Genomic DNA, 19,457 nt, shown 5'->3' on the forward strand with positions numbered 1-19,457 from the left:
TCATGCAAAACAGAAACTCTTTCCATTTCCCACTTAACATAGCTATGACAGCATAGATTGTTCAAAATAAATTTTACTGTAAGACAAAAAGGACATAAAATACAGTAGCATAAAAAACTAAATTCACAAAGTTCAGATTTCTGATCTCTTTAAAACTAAATTTTAAGCTCTGCAACTTACTAATTTAATAATAATTTAAAAATACCTTCTCTGGTCAGGTACTCAGAAATGAAGAAGGAGGAAGGAGAAATGGGAGGAGAAAGAGAAGAAGAAAAAGAATAAACCACCACCTAAATCCAAGATACCCCCTCCAGCTAGAAAACCCATTTCCTCATGTCACTATTTATGTTTTAAAGTCCATCTAAAATGGCACTTTCTCAATGGGGAGAAGATTCTTTCTTGACAGTCTTCTTAGACAAAACTTTCCATTTAAAACTGTGTTCTCAAAGCATTTCCCTCACATCTCTATTCTGGCATTTATTGACTGAACTATGATGAGTCTCTTAAAGTCTCCCAGAAACTGAACTCCCTAAATACAAGGATCACATTTTATTTATCTTTGCAGCCTATAAGAGCCCAAAACGGTATCTAGCAGAAATTAGGCATTCATGTTTGCTCTCCATGGCCCAATATTGCTGAGAATGTTCATCCCTACTTCTATATTATTAATGCTCTGTTATGATTACCCATTAATTCACTCACTCTTTTAACACATACTCATCACACAATGTGCACCTAGTACAACGCTAGGCACTGGGGGTACATGGGGAATAAATCAGACACGGTTCCTAGCCTCAGCTCTCTCAATCTAATGTAGGATACAGTAAAAGTTACATGTTCACAAATAACATTCCCTGGGACATATCAGTTTTAAATACCATCTTGGGTGAAAAAATACAAAATTTATATTCAAGCCCACAGCTTGCTCAGGTACTCTCAACGCACATATTCAACTGCCTTCTCAGTATTTTCAACTGAATGTTTACTAGGCATCTCACATTTAACAAGTCCCAAAGAGAGCTCTTGATATTCCCCCACTAAACCCTCTCCTTTCCTATCTCAGTAAATGTCCATACCATTCACCTAGTTGTTCAAGCTATGACCAATTCATCTTTTCCTCCATCCTTCCACAATCATCATCAGGTCCTGCTGCCTCTAGCCTCAGTATGTATCAGTTACCCTAATCTTTATTTTTTTATTACTTTTTAATATATGTTTAAGTCTTTATTTATTTCAGAGAGAGAGAGAGAGAACATGAGAAGGGGAAGGGTGGGAGAGAGAAGCAGACTCCCTGCCGAGCAGGGAGCCCAATGTGGGACTCGATCCCAGGACTCCAGGATCACGACCTGAGCTGAAGGCAGTTGTTTAACCAACTGAGCCACCGAGGTGCCCTATCCTAATCTTTAACAGTAGAGACCACCATCATCTCTTACCTGGAGTCACTGGTGACCCTACTGCTACTTTTGCTCTTTCACTCCCACCCAGTTTCCACCCATTAGCCAGAAGATCCTTTCTAAAATATTCCCTGGATTGCAATTAAAATCTACTGTACTGAGAATGAAATCCAAACTTCTTATCTCACCCTCCAAAACTATATACGATATGATGTCTACATACTATCTCTCCTCTTATGTTTCTATCCCGGCGTTTTCTATATTCATACCATAAAGCATTTGCACTTGCTATTCCCTGCACTGTTTCCCCGCTCTCCCCCAAACTGGCATTTCTTCGCATTCAGGTCTTAGTTCAAATGTCACCTCAGAGAGAACTTTCCTGACTGCCTTTCATACACCCCACCCTAGTCAGTGTCAAAACACCCTGCTTCATTTTTCTGATACCACTTATCCCTATTTGAAACTGTACTGTTAATTTGTCTGACTCATCTCTAAAATCTAAGCTCCTTGAGCGAAGGCAATTAATAAATGGCTTTAACCATAAAAATACAGGTACAGGAGCACCTGGGTGGCTCAGTGGGTTAAGCCTCTGCCTTTGGCTCAGGTCACGATCTCAGGATCCTGGGATCAAGTCCCGCATCGGGCTCTCTGCTCAGCAGGGAGCCTGCTTCCTCCTCTCTCTCTCTGCCTACTTGTGATCTCCGTCTGTCAAATAAATAAATAAAATCTTAAAAAAAAAAAAAAAAAGGTACATGGGAAAAGGGAGATCTAATATAGTTTAAGTTGTAAAGAAAGCTTCTCCCAAGTAATGTAGATGGATGACAATGAATTAACCGCATAAAGTGGGAGAAAATAAGGATTCTGAGCAGAAGGAACAATGTTGAAAGAACAGGAGATTAAAGAAAGCATGTCGAATTTAAGTAAATGCGGGTCAGTATGGCTAAAGCAGAGTAAGAAAGAGAGAGGAAAGTGGATATAAGCACAAGCCAGATTACATAGTATTTTGAAAGATCCTGGTCATTACCCTAAGAGAAATTAGAACTCTACAGATTTTAAGAAGGTAAGTGATATGACTGGATTTGCATTTGTATAAAATCACTGGCAGCAATATGAAGAATGGGCTGGGGGAAAGCCACGAACCACAGGTTAGGGTACGTAGGCCCACAGAATAAACAAGGGTACAGAGACGCAGACAAACTTGAAAGCTATTTAGAATGTAAACACATGGTGGTTAAGGGAAAGGGCGGTTCAAAATGACCCTGAGGCTTCTGCGTTGGCACATCTGAGATAGACCAGAGAAGAAAGACGAAGATGGGCTAACTTGGGCAGGGAACTACTTGCACTCTTAACCAACACCCAAAGCAGCGAAATAAGGATTAGGAATGTTGTTGAGGGCTAGGGCTGTTTCCTTTTTCACAGCCCACCGCGGTTCGCAATGCAGCACAGTAAACGGGTTCTACATGAATGCTTTCGGATGACGCCTCTGCCCTCTTCACAGATGCATCTGCTTGGAGCAGGTGTCTTGGAAGACTCTCGTCGCTCCACTCAAAAGCCTAGTTACTCTAAGGCTAAGGAAAACTCTACTCCTTCCTCTCTGTTAGGCATCATCTCGGCTACGAAGCCCTGCCAGTGTCAGATAGACTGGGGTGATTTCTACCGTGAATCCACCGCTTCTGCGACAGACTCCGGGACAGAAAAGCTCGCTCAGTATGTTTCTCTTTATTTCTCTATCTTCCCTGGAACCTGTTCTCCGCAGGGCAAGGCGGCTCTTCCCCTGTGCTATCCCCAGCGCCCAACACAGTGGCCGACTCAGAGCAGATCTCAGTTCGAACACTTGAGTGAATGAATTGACGAACGAATGCTTCCTGGGTGCTCCCAGTCCCACGGAAAATCCCAGACCCAGGCCTCGGGAGCCTTGACATCTCCCCCTTTCACACCCACCAGACTCGGCCAAGCGCACCTGGGTTACGAACTCCGCGTTGATCTGGGACACCGTAGGAGCCACGATTTTCTTGGGCTGAGCAGGGGCCGCCATGGCAGCACTCTCCGCTCCAGTGGAAAGGAAAGGTCCCCTCGGAGCAGTGGGGAACCCGATGTACTTCCCCTAACAGGTAGCTGTGGCGGCCCAACTCCGCGAACCAGGAGCCCGCGGGCCAAAATATCCTCACTGTTCACAGTCTCAGAGGAGCGCGTACCGCAGCCCCTGCACTTCCCCGGAAGCGGAACGGAATAGGGCCGGAAGTTCGTGCAGGTGTTGGGTCTCAGCTAGAGAATGCAAGGGCTTCGGCCTCCTCCTCGTGCGCCCCCTAGCGGGAAGATGGGAGAACGCACCCGGTAGTGCGGATAGAGTCTCAATGTCTGGGCAGGTAGGTAGGTGGTGTCGGGCGACGGTTCTTCTGGTAGAGTTGCCGGCGTCGGGGAGACTTGGCAGTTCTCTCAAACCTAAAAAAAGCGGTAGTGAAAAAAATATAGGCTGGGTATGAAGGGCTTGGTTTTAAATGTTTTTAAAAGATTCATGAAGGTATAGGTTGACATACAATGAACTGCATGCACATATTTGGAGTGTAAAATTTGATCTGTTTTCAGTCCTACATCGGTGAAACCATCACCCAAATCAGGATGTTAAGCATATTCAACACCCCGAAAAGTTTCCTCATGCTTTTTGCAATCCATCCCTATTGCCAAACTAGGGGAAAAGGGCACTAGGTTAAAAGGGGCTGACAGGTTAGTGAGTGAAGAGGCAATGGAGAAAGGAGGTGTAAAATGGATTTTCAATATAAAAAACAGAAAGATACAACAGTAACCAGAATGACAGGTAAAACTCAAGTTTTTTGTTCCAACTGTTATCTGTTTTTACGCAAGGTGCAGTGGATTTTTATTTTTTTATTTTTTGGCCTATCCTCCCTTCTTTCCAAACACAACTTCAAATTTGACCTAATAGCTAACCTGCATAAATGCAAATAAATGCAAATTATTGGGCCTAACACGTGACATGAGAGAAACTCTGAAGATGTGGCTTAGCTATCCATGCTTTTAACAAACTCTCTATATGATTCCAATGCACACTGAAGTTTGAAAACCACTGATCAACAGTTGCAATTAATGGAGTTATGAACAAAAAGCAGAGGAGCACAGGGGATAGATTGTTTGGGTAAATCAGAAAGGCTTCCAGAGGAAGTAGTATTTAAGTTCAAACTCAAAGAATGAATAGAAATTTGCCAGTGTAGATGTAAAATATTACAAGTTCCATATCCCTTTAATAATACCATTGTGTCACTTTTCGTTTTTTTTTCTTTTTTTTTTTTCCCCTCTTGGTGCTAACTGAACCCCAGCAGTTAGCCCTGAAATTTAAGTCCTTCTAATCAGCAATAGAAAGTTCAAGATAGGAATTAAATGTTCTTTCCTGCTTCTAAAAAGCAGATAGTCTGTTTCATCAAAAAGTCCTTGAGGCATCTGGCTGGCTCAGTAGGTGGCCTGGACTCTTGATCCCAGAGCCATGAGTTCAAGCCCCCCACGTATAGTGTAGAGATTACTAAAAAACAACAGAAAACCCAAATAAGGGTTATTTAACATAATATGTAAATAGAAATGTTTTGGGGGCTCCTGGCTGGCTCAGTCAATAGAATATGCGACTCTTAAAAAAAAAAAAAAAAAAAAAAAAAAGAATATGCGACTCTTGATCCCAGGGTTGTGAGTTGAAGCCCCATGTTGGGATAGAGATTATGTTAAAAAATAAGTAGAAGTCAATTCATCATTTAAAAAATGTTTTCTGCAAGCCAGTTTTAAACACTTTAGTTTTTTTCCCATAATCATGTAAAGTCAAATAAAATCTGGCTGAACTGAATTTCTTCTTTGAACAGTGTGAAGTCTGTATCTAATTTAAAATAATAGTGGGAATAATAGTGGGTAGACAAAATGGAGACAAGAATAGCAAGAATATGCATGGGAGGAACTTTCTTTAGCACAAATCTGGAGCAAGCCAAAGAGGAAGATAAATGGGTAAACGGGTAGATCATGTGACATGTAATGCAGTTAACATCCTTTTGTAGGTGGTAATAAAATATCAAAGAAATGTACTAAGAAGGAAAAGTAAAAAAATAAATAAATAAGTAAAAGGGAGATGATTAAATATCCATCTTAGGAAATTCAGTGTAGAAGGAGTGGGCCCAGGAAAAGTGTTTGGCCATCAGTACCTTATTCTAGTATTATGAGCTTTTGCCTTCTATTTAAAAAAAAAAAAAAAAGTCCAAACTCTATAATTTGAAAGTTTATTTTTAAAATACTCTGAAATTTAAATTCTTCAGGACTCTTAACCACCACCCACTTTCTTTCAACACACACATATTTTGTCTTAAAATTGTTGGCCCTACTGCAGTACAAAACAAGAAACAATAATTCCACTAACTCAGCCAATGGAACTACTTCAGTAAGTAATCATGCTACAACCTGGAATCAACCAAACAAAAATTTTTAATAAATCTCTTTAAAGGTATTTATAAAGTTTATTTTTTCAGAAAACCAAAGTAATTGATTCAACAATACTAACAGTTCTAGCATGCAGCAAATCATCATTTAACATCTAATGTTTAATTTTTGTATCATGGAGGTATACAGTTTATTTTCATTCCTATAAAAAGTTTCCACAAGAAGCTTGCAGTGATAAAGGTAAATAAGGATTGTTACAGGTACTTCCAATAGCACTACAGTACATCTTTGACAAAATTTTTTACAATATTCCAACTTTCAATATGAAACAGCTTAAAAAGTCATGGGCCAAAAAAAAAGTATAGTAGTATCACTTAAGCAAATAAAGTCTAATAATCATACAAGCACAACACTGTTAGGACTCTCCCTGTTTGAGCTGGGAAATGGCTAAATGAGACATTTGCTTCAAATAAAATTAAATAAATAGCTTTGGAAAATCCCCCAATACATAATTACAAACAAAAAATCCTTGAACCTACCTATATTCTTGGAAAATATGAACTAATTTTTCCTTGTTTTTATGTAATAGGTATGTTCTTGAAAAGTTTTGTGTAAAGCAAATTCTGCTTGCATTGGAGGAACATATCTGGAGGAAACCTAAGAGAAATTCTTCTTTAAAACATGATTCTCCTGCATATTAATACACATTGGGCATTTTATCGGTTACTGTTACTGTTATCTGTTACTATACTGTTACATTTTATCTCTGTATATTAAACCCAAGTTTCTCAAAATGCACTGGAAAAAGAAGATACCAACCTCTCTTCCCCCTTCCTCCTATACAAAGACAATTCTTAGAGTATGACAAAGAGCTTACAATGCAAAGAATGTTTATTATCCATTCTTAACAGAGGGCTTGTCACTATATTTAAGTATACCAGGAAAAACACCCACCAGTTCTTCTCTTCAAAGATAATGGTTACTTTATTACTAAGAAATGTCATTCTTAAAGATTTTATTAAAAAATGGCAAATACAAAGGACAATTTGTGATTATGTCTTTTATAGCTTAAGATTCAGTATTTCCCAATCATGACAGTGCTGTTTCGAAGAATGATACCCTCAATTCCATAAGCACTTTATTACTATTGGGAATAATTACCTTACTAATCAAAACAATTTGCTAAGGATCAAAATAACATTCTTTAGCATTAGCGTCTTGCGAGAAACAACAGAATTAAAAACTAGAATTAGACCTACTCTTTGCCATTTGATCCAACTTAACAGATTTAGTTAAGTACAGGACCACTCAATTCAAGAGGCATTAAAACAAAGTTTTACTGAAGTAAAACAGAAATCATGTGGAGATGTAGATCTATGGGTGAGTCTTAAGTCTATACAACTACTGTTGTCAATTATTTAGTAAACAGATGAATTTCATTTATTCCTCTGAAAAGATAATACTGCATACATATCCTCAAAAAGATTATGGCACTTGGAAAATATTCCCGATTAGTAAACATGATAAATGTATACAGGTGCATTCTAGTCTCTCCGACTTTCAGATCTTTTGGGAAAGACAACAAGCTGCACAAAAGGCCAACTTTGAATCCCCTCTGGAAAAGGAGGTAAAGCTACCAGGGGTCCTAAGAATAAATGGTTTGCAAAAGACCAATGAAAATAATGCCATGATTTTTTCATCCATCTTCACTTTTACTGCCTTCAGTTTTTAAACTTAGAAGAAAAAAAATCTGCAATGGAATTTGAGCCATAGGTGGACAAAATGATGCTTTCATATGAAACAAAATAAATAAAATGTAGTGGGGCTATTTGCTGCAGCCAAAACCCAACTTTTACCTCTGTCTTTTGAGTATATCTAAAAGGAGATGGCATACAGTAAGAAATAATTCCTTTAAAAAATGATGAACTGAGTTATTGTACCGCATCATGGATTTACATTTTCAATACAAAGTATATATTAAAATAAATAAATGTCTTCTATATGGCATCAAACCATGCTCTTCCCCCTAAAAATTAAGTTGGCTGTTCCTAAAACATCGTATTAATTTTCTACGTATCTTGGCTCTTACTTTCAGGACAAGCAACTGCCTATGACATCACTCAACCTAACAAAGGTCTTCTAATGAAAACACATTTTAAATGATATAGGCTTTAAGAATGAGATCACCAGAGAGACCACAGATGTGTTCCTGGTTCTGTCAGTTACATAACTGAATCTGAGAACTTTATCTTGTGGTTGGTCATTCCTTAAAGTGAGTAAGTTGATGTCTTTTCCAGTGAGGAGCCTGTCTGAATGTTTTGCCACAAACCGAGCATTCAAATGGCTTCTGCCCTGCATGAATTAGATAGTGTCTTTCAAGTTTAGATGGAGATCTAAAACTTTTGGAACAAACGCTGCATTGGTAAAGAAGGCCATCATTCCTCTCTGCACGCCCTGAATAACTACAATAATGACCGTGTTGGCTCTGCTCTGATTGCAGTAGTGCACTAGAGAGATAAGGCTGCCTGTTCCTATAGGGGGTACTAAGAATGAAATCCTCTGATTCAGCCTTAACTTTTATTTCTGGTATCTGATCTGACTCTGAGACCTCGTATTTTTGGAAACCAAGAGTCTGACATTGTTGGGAAGCATTATAGTTAACATTATCGCCTGGATGAATAAGAAGTTGGTTCAAATTTTCAAATTCTTGGCAAAGAGATCTTCTATAAGGAATCTTATCAATATGAGTTAACTTGTGTCTTTTTAAGTGAGCTGACTGCCTAAAAGATTTCCCACAAACATTACAGCCAAAAGGTCTCTGTCCAGTATGAATTAAATAGTGTCTTTGTAGTTTGGATATAGAAGGAAACACTTTCTCACATTTGTCACAAGGACACATCTTATGTCCAGTATGGATGTTTTCACTAGGAACTGAAAAACCACACTGAAGCACTTCACAGTTATCAAAGAATTCCTCTCCTGATGAACCATAGATAGATACATCTTTATTATTCACGGAGTTATCTAACATGTTTTCTGTTGTAAGGATACCTTTCAAGTTTTTACCCATATTTTGGCTCTGAAAGTGCTTTTGCCAAGAAAATGGCAAAGTCAATGTTTTCTTCTTTTTATTGCCAACTGGCTTATATGTTCCACGTTTGCCAAGAGAACCCATAAATGTTTTCGGGGTTTGTTCAGGGCTCTGCTCACCAGAAATAAGATCGTAATTTTTCAAGAAACTGTTTTTGTATACTTTTTTCTCAGATCGAAAATTATCTAATTTCTTACCCCCAGCACGTTTAAGTTTAGCCAAGATTTTTTTCACAATGGTTTTATAGTTGTAGTTTCTTTTGAGCCGGCTTGGAATTTTGCCACCTCTGGCAGGAAAACACTTATGTCCATTGAGAATCTGCTCTGATTCAAAACACTCTTCACACTCTGGACACTGAAAAGGGACGATATAAATAGAGTGGACGTCAAGTTGATTATTCTCCTCAGATTCACCTATATCACCATTTTCAAAACCATCCTGCTTTGCATTTAATTTATTAGGCAGGGGGCAGGATTCTGGACTCTTTACCTTTAGTGAAAGTGTCTGAAAAGTCTTATTCCTGGTATGGATTTGTTTATGCTTCATAAGTTTGCTCTGAATCTTAAATCCTTTTTGACAAAAACAACATTGAAAAGGTCTTTCTTCTGAATGTGTGAGTTGATGAATTTTTAAATGAGTTGACTGTCGGAAAGATTTACTGCACAAGACACACTTAAAAGGCCTCTGGCCAGTATGAATAAGTGCATGCCTATCAAGTTTTGACTGTGATGGAAACATCTTGCCACAGATTGTACACGCGTGAATATTCTTTCTTTTCTTTGTAGGGCTGTATGTAGGATCGGACTTAGAGCGTGAGTGTAATGCCCATCTTTCCTCTGTGGTAAAAGTATGATACATCCCATATACTGGCTTTTCTTGCTTGGCCTCCAACAGTCTTCTGACCTGTTTAACATCATTCTGGTACGTTTCATTGTGAAGTTGTTGGTGCTTCACAAATGTCTTCAGATTTTTAAAGTGGCGTTGACAAATGCTACATTTAAAAGGCAGATTATGAGTTAGTTGATGTCTCTCCAGATGAACCAGTTGCCTAAAGGTTTTATGACACACATCACATTCAAATGGCTTTTGACCAGTATGAATGAGATAATGCCTAGCTAATTTTGATGGTGTTTCAAAGTGCTTGAAGCAAATATTGCAAATATATGGCCTGTTTCTAGGTAGTTTGTTGGCTACTACACACTGTTGAATCTTTAGCATTTTTAAATTGTTTTCAGCCATCATATTCTTCAGTGATATACTCTGACGAACTCCATGTTCTTAAACTCCACAGATGTCTAAAAATCAAAAATAAAAATGTATTAATTTAAAAATTATTTATTCAAATAAAAAATAATTTAAGTTGTCCTTTGGTTAAAGATATTAAAGGTACAGGAGAACCTGGCCTTTTTCTTTGTTTAAAAAGTAAGTTAATAACCATTTTAGATGAATAGTTTAGATTTATAGAACTAAATTCACATACAGAAATGATTGGTCTTGGGATGCCTAGGTGGCTCAGTTCGTTAAGCATCTGCTTTCAGGGGTGCCTGGGTGGCTCAGTGGGTTAAAGCCTCTGCCATCAGCTCAGGTCATGATCCCAGGGTCCTGGGATCGAGTCCCACATTGGGCTCTCTGCTCAGCAGGGAGCCTGCTTTCCCTTCTCTCTCTGCCTCCTCTCTGCCTACTTGTGATCTCTGTCAAATAAATAAATAAAATCTTAGAAAAAAAAAAAAAAAGCATCTGCTTTCAGCTCAGGTCATGATCCCAGTGTCCTGGGATCGAGTCCCACATCAGGCTCCTTGCTTGGCAGGGAGCCTGCTTCTCTCTCTGCCCCTGCCTGCCACTCTGCCTGCCTGTTCACTCTCTCTGACAAATAAATAAAATCTTAAAAAAAAAAAAAAAAGAAAAGAAATGATGAGTCTTTAAAATAAATTTCTAGGAGTACCTGGCTGGCTCAGTCAGTACAGTATAGGACTCTTGATCTCAGGATCATGAGTTCAAGCCCCTGGGTGTAGAACATACTTAAAAATAAATAAATAAATAAATTGGGGCACCTGGGTGGCTCAGTGGGTTAAAGCCTCTGCCTTCAGCTCAGGTCATGATCCCAGGGTTCTGGGATCGAGCCCTGAAATGGGTTCTCTGCTCAGCAGGGAGCCTGCTTCCCCCTTTCTCTCTGCTTGCCTCTCTGCCTGCCTGTGATCTTTCTCTGTCAAATAAATAAATAAAATCTTAAAAAATAAATCAATAAATAAGTAAATAAAATTGTAAAAAACCTTTAAATAAACATAATTTTAAGCTATATTTCTAACTAATTGAGACAATACATTAAAAAGGGGAGGAGTCAAATTTCTTAACATTATAAATAGACTCTTTAATTCCAAGTTTCCTAGTTCTCTATTAAGTAGCATCATCATTATTTAGTTGCTTTGTCATTATTTATTATTTATTCATTTTTAAGAGAAAGAGAGAGAGAACCTGTGTATGAATCAGGGTGAGGAGGGGCAGTGAGAGAAAAGAATCTTAGCAGGCTCCACCCTCAGCACAGAGCCCAATGTGGGGCTCCACCTCACGACCACGAAATCATGACCTGAGCCCAAATCAAGTTGGATGCTCAAATGACTAAGCCACCCAGGTGTCCCGTTTTGTCATTTTTTAAAAATTAAGCTAGAAGGTAAAGAATTAAAATATAAAATAAAATTAAAGTAAGAATTAAATATATAAAGAATTAAAGTATAAGAATTAAAATATAAGATAATTAAAACATATTTAAGAATTAAAATATAAAAGAATTAAAATGTAAAACTAAAAATAAGATTATTTGCATATAATTATAGCATACCATGGGTAAGATCTGAGAGTATGTTTCAGTTACCAAGGTTGGATTACTTAGCCACATCACTAACAGTATTTACTTTTAATTACCTCTTTGGACCAACAAAGACAACATGGACAACTGGGAGAAAATGCCCCAGATAACTTGGGTTCTAGTCCTGATTTGTTACTGTATAATCTCAGTAGCAAAAAAAGGAAATAAATTCATCACTAAAACAGGGAAAATGTCTCCAGGCTGCATACCACATCAAGTTGTGAGAATCAATGGAAATAATCCATCTAAATGTATTGGAAAACTATGAAGTGATATACAAAAGGGAGGTATTACTTAGCTCAACACTAATCAAATTTTAAAACTTTATCCTTGTCTACATATTATGTATTTTTAGGGTTTCTAACTAAGAAATAAACATACCAAAAGAAAAAAGAAATAAACAAACTAACTAAATTTATAGTTCTTTGTATTTCTTCTTTGCATTTGTTGTGGAATTCCTAAAAGAGTCGATGAGGCAAATTGGCTACTTATATTCTTATCAATGGCTAAGTAACTGAAAGTTAAGTGTGGTTCACTTTTCAGACAATATAATAAAAGGATCATTTTGGTTTTGGAGTTAGTATAAGGACAAATATGCTTTCATTAATATAACTCTGTAGGATACATGCAAAAGATTACTAGGTATTTTCACAAAAACTGTATACCCTATCTTCTTTTATCAGAGAAAACAATCTTCTCATTCTTCTACTATTGCATTTACTTTAAATAAAGGAGTCAGAGATTTAAAAAAAAAAAGAAGCTGCTCTACCTCTCTAATGTTGTATCTTCTAGTTGAAATCACAAAGTTATTAAATCAAGAAAGGCAGTGTTCTTTTGTCAGTTAACTTAGCAAACATCCAACATATATGCTATTTGTATATATGTGTACTGTTTTCTCCTACAAGATACCCTAAACACAAAATCACAAACATATCCACTGTGGTTCTTTTCAGCAATGTGAATTAGAAACAAAAACATTCGTTTATTGAGCAAGTTTCTTCTACTAGGGGCTTTATTATAGTGTTTTCGTGTTTGAAAAACACAACTGCATGTTGCTACCATTAATGCACCATGAAATCAATTCAGTGGGTCACGATCGGAAGTCTTGTTTAATAAAGAGTAGATAATATGAGACTGCATAACATAAAGATGAATACCGTTTTGTGAAACTTCTGTTGAAAGAGGTAAGAATGTTGTGAAAGCTGTTCCTCGTATATCTCTTCACACAACCCTAGTCAGAGGAAACCACAACAAATCAGTCACTTTGTTCAAAGTAACCAAGTAATCCATTAGGTAAGACTGGGGCCCACAGGATGAGGCAGGATTACTAAGGAAAGCAGCAGTATCTAATTTTTTTCACTTGGGCCATATAACCCTGAAATATTTACCAAAAAAATGTAATTAGAGGCCTAATGGATATGCCATACAAGTCTATGCAAATAAAAGACTCTGACTGCAAGCTACTATGTTAATTCACAAATATACCATATGACCCAGATATCCATGTTAGCAACAATCAACTGTGGGTGCTATTCATATTCATTTTCACTACACTGGGTTAGAGAAAATACTTGTGAACACTCTCTAAATCCCTAAACATGCTAACACACCAATAGTTACGAGAATTAAGTTATGAATTCCTGTCAAGCTATCAGGTGTCAGGTTGGTCAATCAGGACAAAGAGCCAAGATGAAAATAATAATCAAGCCTTTATTCACTTACTGCCACAGTGCAAGGATGAGGCAAAACAAGTACTGGTTCCCAGGGTCCATTAGACAGAACTACACTAGGTGAGGATCAGATGGATGCAGCAGACACCGCATCTCCCTGCAGAGGGGGCCAGAACAAAAGGCTCAACCTCATCATGGGCCTGTGGGCCAGAGGAAGAGGAAGGAAGGGCTAGGAGTAGAAAAGTCCTGAGTTAAAACAGAGCAAAGTACCTCAAGCAAGCCCCTCCCCTCACCCATCCAAGGGGTCTTGGCAGAGATGGAGGGGCCTGGGAAGCACCCGCCAAGACCTTCTGAATGCAGGTAACTGAGCCAACAACCCAAGCTAGAATAAACACGGGGTGAGTCCTTGATTGCAACTCTCTCCAGAAAACTGCAATGCACTGGCCATGCACAAGTCTGGTGTGGAGAGGGCAGTTTTCCCCCCTACTAAGACTGGCCAGCCAAAGACATGCAATTGTCTACCTTCAGGCCTGAAAGATCACACAAAGGATTTTGTCCAGGATGAGCCAATCTCCTCTATTCCTACCGTATAACTTTTTTTCTTTAATAGTGTCTATGGAATACTCTTGAAAGAAGTCCCAGACTAGAACCACACCACACAACCATTTCTGATTATAACAGGAACTGACTACCTACAGTTCCTGTGCCAAGGTGTCTATGGCTGATCAACTACCACTAACAGTTAAGACTGGATACTATTGTCATTTGCCTTTATACCACGTGGGAAAGCACTTTACTTTGCTTGAACCATGGGTGGCAACAAGTGATCTCATCTGCTATTTATAAGTGATAGCTCAGGGATGTCCAGGGCTCCCAGGGCAGTCCCATAAGTACTTCTACAGGGTGCACATTAATCTGATAGAGCTGCAAATCCCACTTCAACTGATTCTCTGTGCTCTCAATTGATTTTATCGTTGGTGGTAATTATTAAAACCAAACCAAACCAAACCAAAGCCAACTCTGTGTACTTTTTCCTGTTAAACTGAAAATAAAAAGTAAAATAGTAAATCTCAGTGGTTCAACCTGAAGACTATTCGACAACGGCACGACAGGCTCTGTTGGAAGACTGTAAATACCGATTTAAAAGAATTTCAATGACGCTTCAAGGCTGAAAGCTTTTTGGTGTTTTTTTTTGTTTGTTTGTTGTGTTTTCTTTCTTTCTTTTAAACTAACATAATAAAGCACAGTGGGGACATCACAAAAGCCAATGAACAAGAGACGAAAGCCCTGAGAGAAACGTGGGCCACTTCCAGCTGGGGAATCATCTCTGGCGACATTTATCACAGCCTTTCCTTCGTGGTGGCTGCTTCTGCCCCACTTCCCCTGGCCCACGCTCTTAAACCCTCACCTCTCGTCCCAGACGGGCTGCAAAGGACAGAGGACCCTGACGTCCGGCCGTCGCCCTAATCACCCACAACCCAGAAGCATCTAAGGAGTCGAGTCGAGCCCAGAGACTGCAAAATCCCACACCAGGAAAGGAAGGGCAAGCGTGAAAACGGCTTTGGCCGCAGTCCGGGGAAAATGCCTCCTGCGACTCGACCCCCAGCAGGGGGGGGGAGAAGCATCCTTTCTGCGCCTTCCTCTAAAGGACTGCGGCTCCCCAAGAGACGCAGTCGGGAGGCGGGGGACTGGAAAAGGAATGGGAGCGGAGGTCGTGGCGTCCCCGCGACGGGTCCCCGGGCACCTTGGAGGGATCGAGGCAGGGCCGACCCTTCCCGGGGATCGCTCCACCTCACACACGGACTCCTCGAGTCCTCCTCACTCACCTGGAGCTGGCACGGACCGGGCAGGCGCGCATCCCAGGGCCCAGGCGCCGCGAAGGCAGCGAGCGCACGTCCGTAGGGCTGGCGCGGCGACGGGCTGAGCGCGCAGGCGCAGCGCTCCGGAGCGCCCAGGGACGCAGTCCGGCTGGAAACAGGCTCCCCCCAACCCCAGGGCCGCCGTCGCTTCGGCGCGGTCTGCGAGTCGGGCGTGAAACGGGGTTCCAGAGGTTGATCCCCGCCCCTGCGGCCGCTCGCCGCGCGCTGCAGTTTCGCGGGAAAGAGAATAGCGGCGTCAAGAAGGCCGGTTCGTCTGATTGGCGACGATGAGATGAGATGGGCGTACAGTGCTCAACATAGTGCCTAGAGCATAGTAAGCCCCCAAATAGCTTTATCACTTATTACTCTTTTTATATTACATACAACTTTATGAAGGGGTGGGATCTCATTTAAAATGAGGGAAATGAGATCGAGGCGTTAAGAAACTTATTCAGTGTTGCGTGGCTGGTAGACGATGGAGATGGGATTCGAACACCGCTGTTTAGCCCAAACCTGCACTTTTAATTCACTTCTTCCCAACTTAACCTCAGTATTTGATGTGGACACAATGAAGGGTTCAACGTTGCAGTCCTTTTACAGTTTTGGAAGGCACATTAGTAGGGATAGGATGTTTCGATATCTACCGAAGATTTTAAGTACAAAAGACAGTGGGAAATTACTGCGAATTTTTGCAGGTTCCGACTTTAAGTGTCTCAGCTTGAGCGCTGAGGACATGAGGGCAGGAAACAAGCACATTTTCTTTCGACTGTAAGTAACTTTTTGCATTACTTGTTAAGGACCCCTGACAACAAAAATTGTTATTTCTAATGTTGGTATACATTCCTCTATTTAAAAAGGAAAAAGTTGGGCCAATGAAAAGTCAGTCTCTACTTCCCATATGGCAACATGAGGAAATGGCTAATAGGACGTAAGCTTTGGCTTTTTATGTAGGAAGCTTGGAGGAGTCACATCTGGGGAAGGTTGAAGCCCTTACTTCCAAGAGAAGCAGAGACAGAGAAAGGAGGGGAAAATTTTTGGTGTCCTAAACGCTAACCTCAGGGTAAGGACGCTGTGTGTTCAGATAACCTTAGGTACTTTGCTGCATTTTGCAGCTTCTTCTGGGAGCTCTGCTCAACCAAATCATGCAAATAATTGCTCCCATCAACCACATAAATCATCAGGAAAGATAGGCAGACCATAAGAGAACATTTCCTGAAGTTGGAACCAATGGAGGGTGCATTACCTGCAAAATAAGTAGGCCTTTGCACCAAGAGTCTGAATTTGGAGTGTGGAACACAGATGAGACATGGATAAACTATTCTCCAAGGCCCATGCCCCATTCACCCTGAATGTCATCTCAGGAGTTTTCTGGAGAAAAAAAGGGAGAAATTACCATGAATAAGTCATCAGGAAGATTTCACTAAATAGGTGAGATTTGAGCAGGGACTTAGCAGTGGGTTCAATATGGATAAACAGAAAATGTGGGAGGCAGGCTAGAACATTGTAGGGAGAGATGGTAGTAGTGACAAGGAAAAGTAAAGGAATGGTGTGGCATATGTTTATGATAAATCTCAACCTCTGCTACTTACTAGTGTGTGTCCTTAAAAGTTATTTAACCTTTCTGAATCTCAGCTTCTGCATCTTTAAAATGGGGATATAATTAATCATTCACTCAGTGACCTGTCATGTACAAAATACAAAAAATTCACTTGTAAGCATATGAAGATGAAACGGTGAGGGCCCTAACTTCGCTGTAGTTTTCAACTCAGGGCAACATGCAAAGAAGTACAATATGGTAAGATAAGATATGTACGGGACAGCAGTGGGAGGAGAAATGTCTAAATCTGCTGGCGACTTCAGGTGGAGATTGTTTTTGAGCTGAGGCTTTCATTATCCATCGACCCATCCTTCTGACCTACATATATTTTAAGCCCTTGCTATGTGCCAAGTCCTGTTCTAAGTTACTGAAGATAGATTAGTGAAGAAATTAAAAAGTTAACAATTCCTGTCTCCATAGATTTTTCATGTGTAGTTTATTTTTTATATATTTATATGCCTACAGAGGGATACACAATAAACTAAATAAGGAAAATATATCATATCTAATATGTAAAGTATTGATGAGAACTGAGGGGAGAAATAAGCAGAGAAGGAGGCTATGGAGATTTGGGTGTGAGGGCTTGTTGGGATTTCAACAGATGGCCAGGGATGACTTTACTGATTAGTCCTGTGATTTTTGTGTGAAGCCTGATAGAAATGAGACCGCCAGTCCTACTTATTTATACATCAGTGTTTAGAGTGCCTACGGCTCACCAGGCAGTTTGCAAGAAGCTGAGAAGAACCTTAAATACCTTGCAGAGGTTTTCTTTTTTCTTCTTTATTTTAATCCTGTAGGCAATGGGGGATTATTGAAGAATTTTGATTACAGGTGTGGCACGCTTCCGTTTGTGTCATAGAAAACTCACTCAGAAGTAAGATGGATGACAGCACAGCGGCGGCAAAATTAGAATAGCCACGTTGTCAGCTAGGGGTTTCCTACTCCTTGAATATCTGGTTAACTTGGATGAAAACCCAGTTCTGTGGCCTGTGACCGTCTTCATGATACCTGTTCTCACAGTTTACTCCTAGTGTGTGTGTGTGTCCTCCTTGGTAGTTCTTAACCTTTAGAGCTATCTATCTCCTTGTTAGCAACAACACGTTGAATGTAGAACTTAGCTTCCTTGTCAGTTTCTAGCAACTCAGCTAGTACCAAGTGCATCCAAGATAATTGCACTTGAAAGGAGTCCACACTTTTAGCATCTTTCATATGTCTTTGGAATATTTTTAGGAAAGAAACTATGAAATTGAGTTTTAATGCTTGCTAAAGCTCTTCCTGCCCCCAAGTGATTGATCTCGCAGGGAGTTCACATCTCCTATTTTCAGCTCCTTCTTATTATTCTCTCACTTTTCCCCCTTCTCTCAGGGATCAATCAATAAAACCATCCCCTTGCCTTCTGCAGATAAGCCACCAAATCAATATCCCTCAAATGTCAGTTTCTTTTAAAAAAAAAAGATTTTATTTATTTATTTGACAGAGATCACAAGTAGGCAGAGAGGCAGGCAGAGAGAGAGAGAGAGGGAAGCAGGCTCCCTGCTGAGCAGAGAGCTGGATGTGGGGCTCGATCCCAGGACCCTGAGATCATGACCTGAGCCAAAGGCAGAGGCTTTAACCCACTGAGCCTCCCAGGTGCCTTCAAATGTCAGTTTCTACCCCCAAGCAATTATCAAAGGATTTTTCCAACAAAGACAGTACTACCTTTCTAAGAGGATTTTTGGTGAATAAAACTCTCTCTTTCCCATCATACATTTTCTCAAGAAAAATATTTCCAGACTCTTGTGTGTTTTAGTACAGGACTTCTGAGGGGGTGGCAGGGGCTGGAGGTAAGGGGTGGTGAGTTGGAATCAGAAGATAAAAAGTGGTACCGCTATATTTCATTAAGGCAGTTGGACCACATCCAACTTCCAGGCTAGTCCAGTCTCTTGAAGGGTTGCTAGAAATTTTCTCTAAAGCTGCTGCTAATGCCTATAGGATTTCTGGGACTCATTAGGCAGTAGCCTCCTACTCTACCCAGTCCAGTCCATCCTATCCTACCCAATTTGTGTTGGTTCAAATTCAAAAGCCCTAGAGTTCCATAGTTACCCTGAAAGCGGGGGGCATTCTCAACATAGGGCTTTGACCACATTTGTTCACACTTAGAGTTGGGACTGACCTTTGGAACCACATTAATTACAGAAACCCCACATACTACTTTAATACTGGGCTGTAGGCCAATCAAGGAAAGGGGGGAGAGCTATGGTATCTACCAAGCGTTTTTGTTTATGGGGTCAGGAGAGATTGACTCTGTGACCTCTCTTTTGTTTCTGGATCTTAGTTTCTTGAGTTCTTTTGATCCCTCTAAAAAATACCTATCCTCACAAGAGCCAGAACAGATGGAAGCATTTTCTTTCTCATCCCCCAAACCCATGTGGTGCTATGGTATTAAAACTGTCTCTGGTGGCTGCTTGATGGTGGGGGCAAATGTTTGAGGTATTACTGATCTTTTGTTTAGGACCCTGCTTCCCAACTAGATAAAAGCTCAACAGTCATGGTTTGTGTTTAGGCCTAGGGCTTTTTCC

At 40.1% G+C, this 19,457-nt stretch overlaps 2 protein-coding genes across 3 annotated transcripts in view; both read right to left on the bottom strand.

The window, feature by feature from the left end:
* AQR (aquarius intron-binding spliceosomal factor) overlaps positions 1-3,631 on the bottom strand; it is a 94,915-nt gene extending 91,284 nt beyond the window's left edge. Inside the window, exon 1 of the mRNA XM_059181102.1 lies at positions 3,355-3,631. Coding sequence (XP_059037085.1) covers positions 3,355-3,429 — 75 coding nt within the window. The 5' untranslated portion in view covers positions 3,430-3,631. The remainder of the gene's footprint in view (positions 1-3,354) is intronic.
* A 2,017-nt stretch (positions 3,632-5,648) lies between these two features.
* ZNF770 (zinc finger protein 770) lies at positions 5,649-15,387 on the bottom strand. Of its 2 annotated transcripts, XM_059181105.1 has the most exons (3): positions 15,270-15,355; positions 12,931-13,004; positions 5,649-10,205 (listed from the first exon to the last, which is right to left on the bottom strand). In XM_059181105.1, the coding sequence occupies exon 3, from the start codon at positions 10,150-10,152 to the stop codon at positions 8,080-8,082; it is 2,073 nt and encodes a 690-aa protein (XP_059037088.1). In that variant the 5' UTR covers positions 10,153-10,205; positions 12,931-13,004; positions 15,270-15,355; the 3' UTR covers positions 5,649-8,079. The 2 variants fall into 2 exon arrangements, with proteins under 2 accessions (XP_059037088.1, XP_059037087.1); XM_059181104.1 differs by lacking the exon at positions 12,931-13,004 and having other exon boundaries at positions 15,270-15,387.
* Between the last annotated feature and the right edge of the window lie 4,070 nt (positions 15,388-19,457).

The sequence above is a fragment of the Mustela lutreola genome, chromosome 7 (genome assembly GCF_030435805.1).
Source record: "Mustela lutreola isolate mMusLut2 chromosome 7, mMusLut2.pri, whole genome shotgun sequence".
Taxonomy (NCBI): domain Eukaryota; kingdom Metazoa; phylum Chordata; class Mammalia; order Carnivora; family Mustelidae; genus Mustela; species Mustela lutreola.

Excerpts from the sequence above, each read along its gene's own strand:
- ZNF770 (XM_059181104.1), bottom strand. The coding sequence starts at position 10,152 with ATGATGGCTGAAAACAATTTAAAAATGCTAAAGATTCAACAGTGTGTA.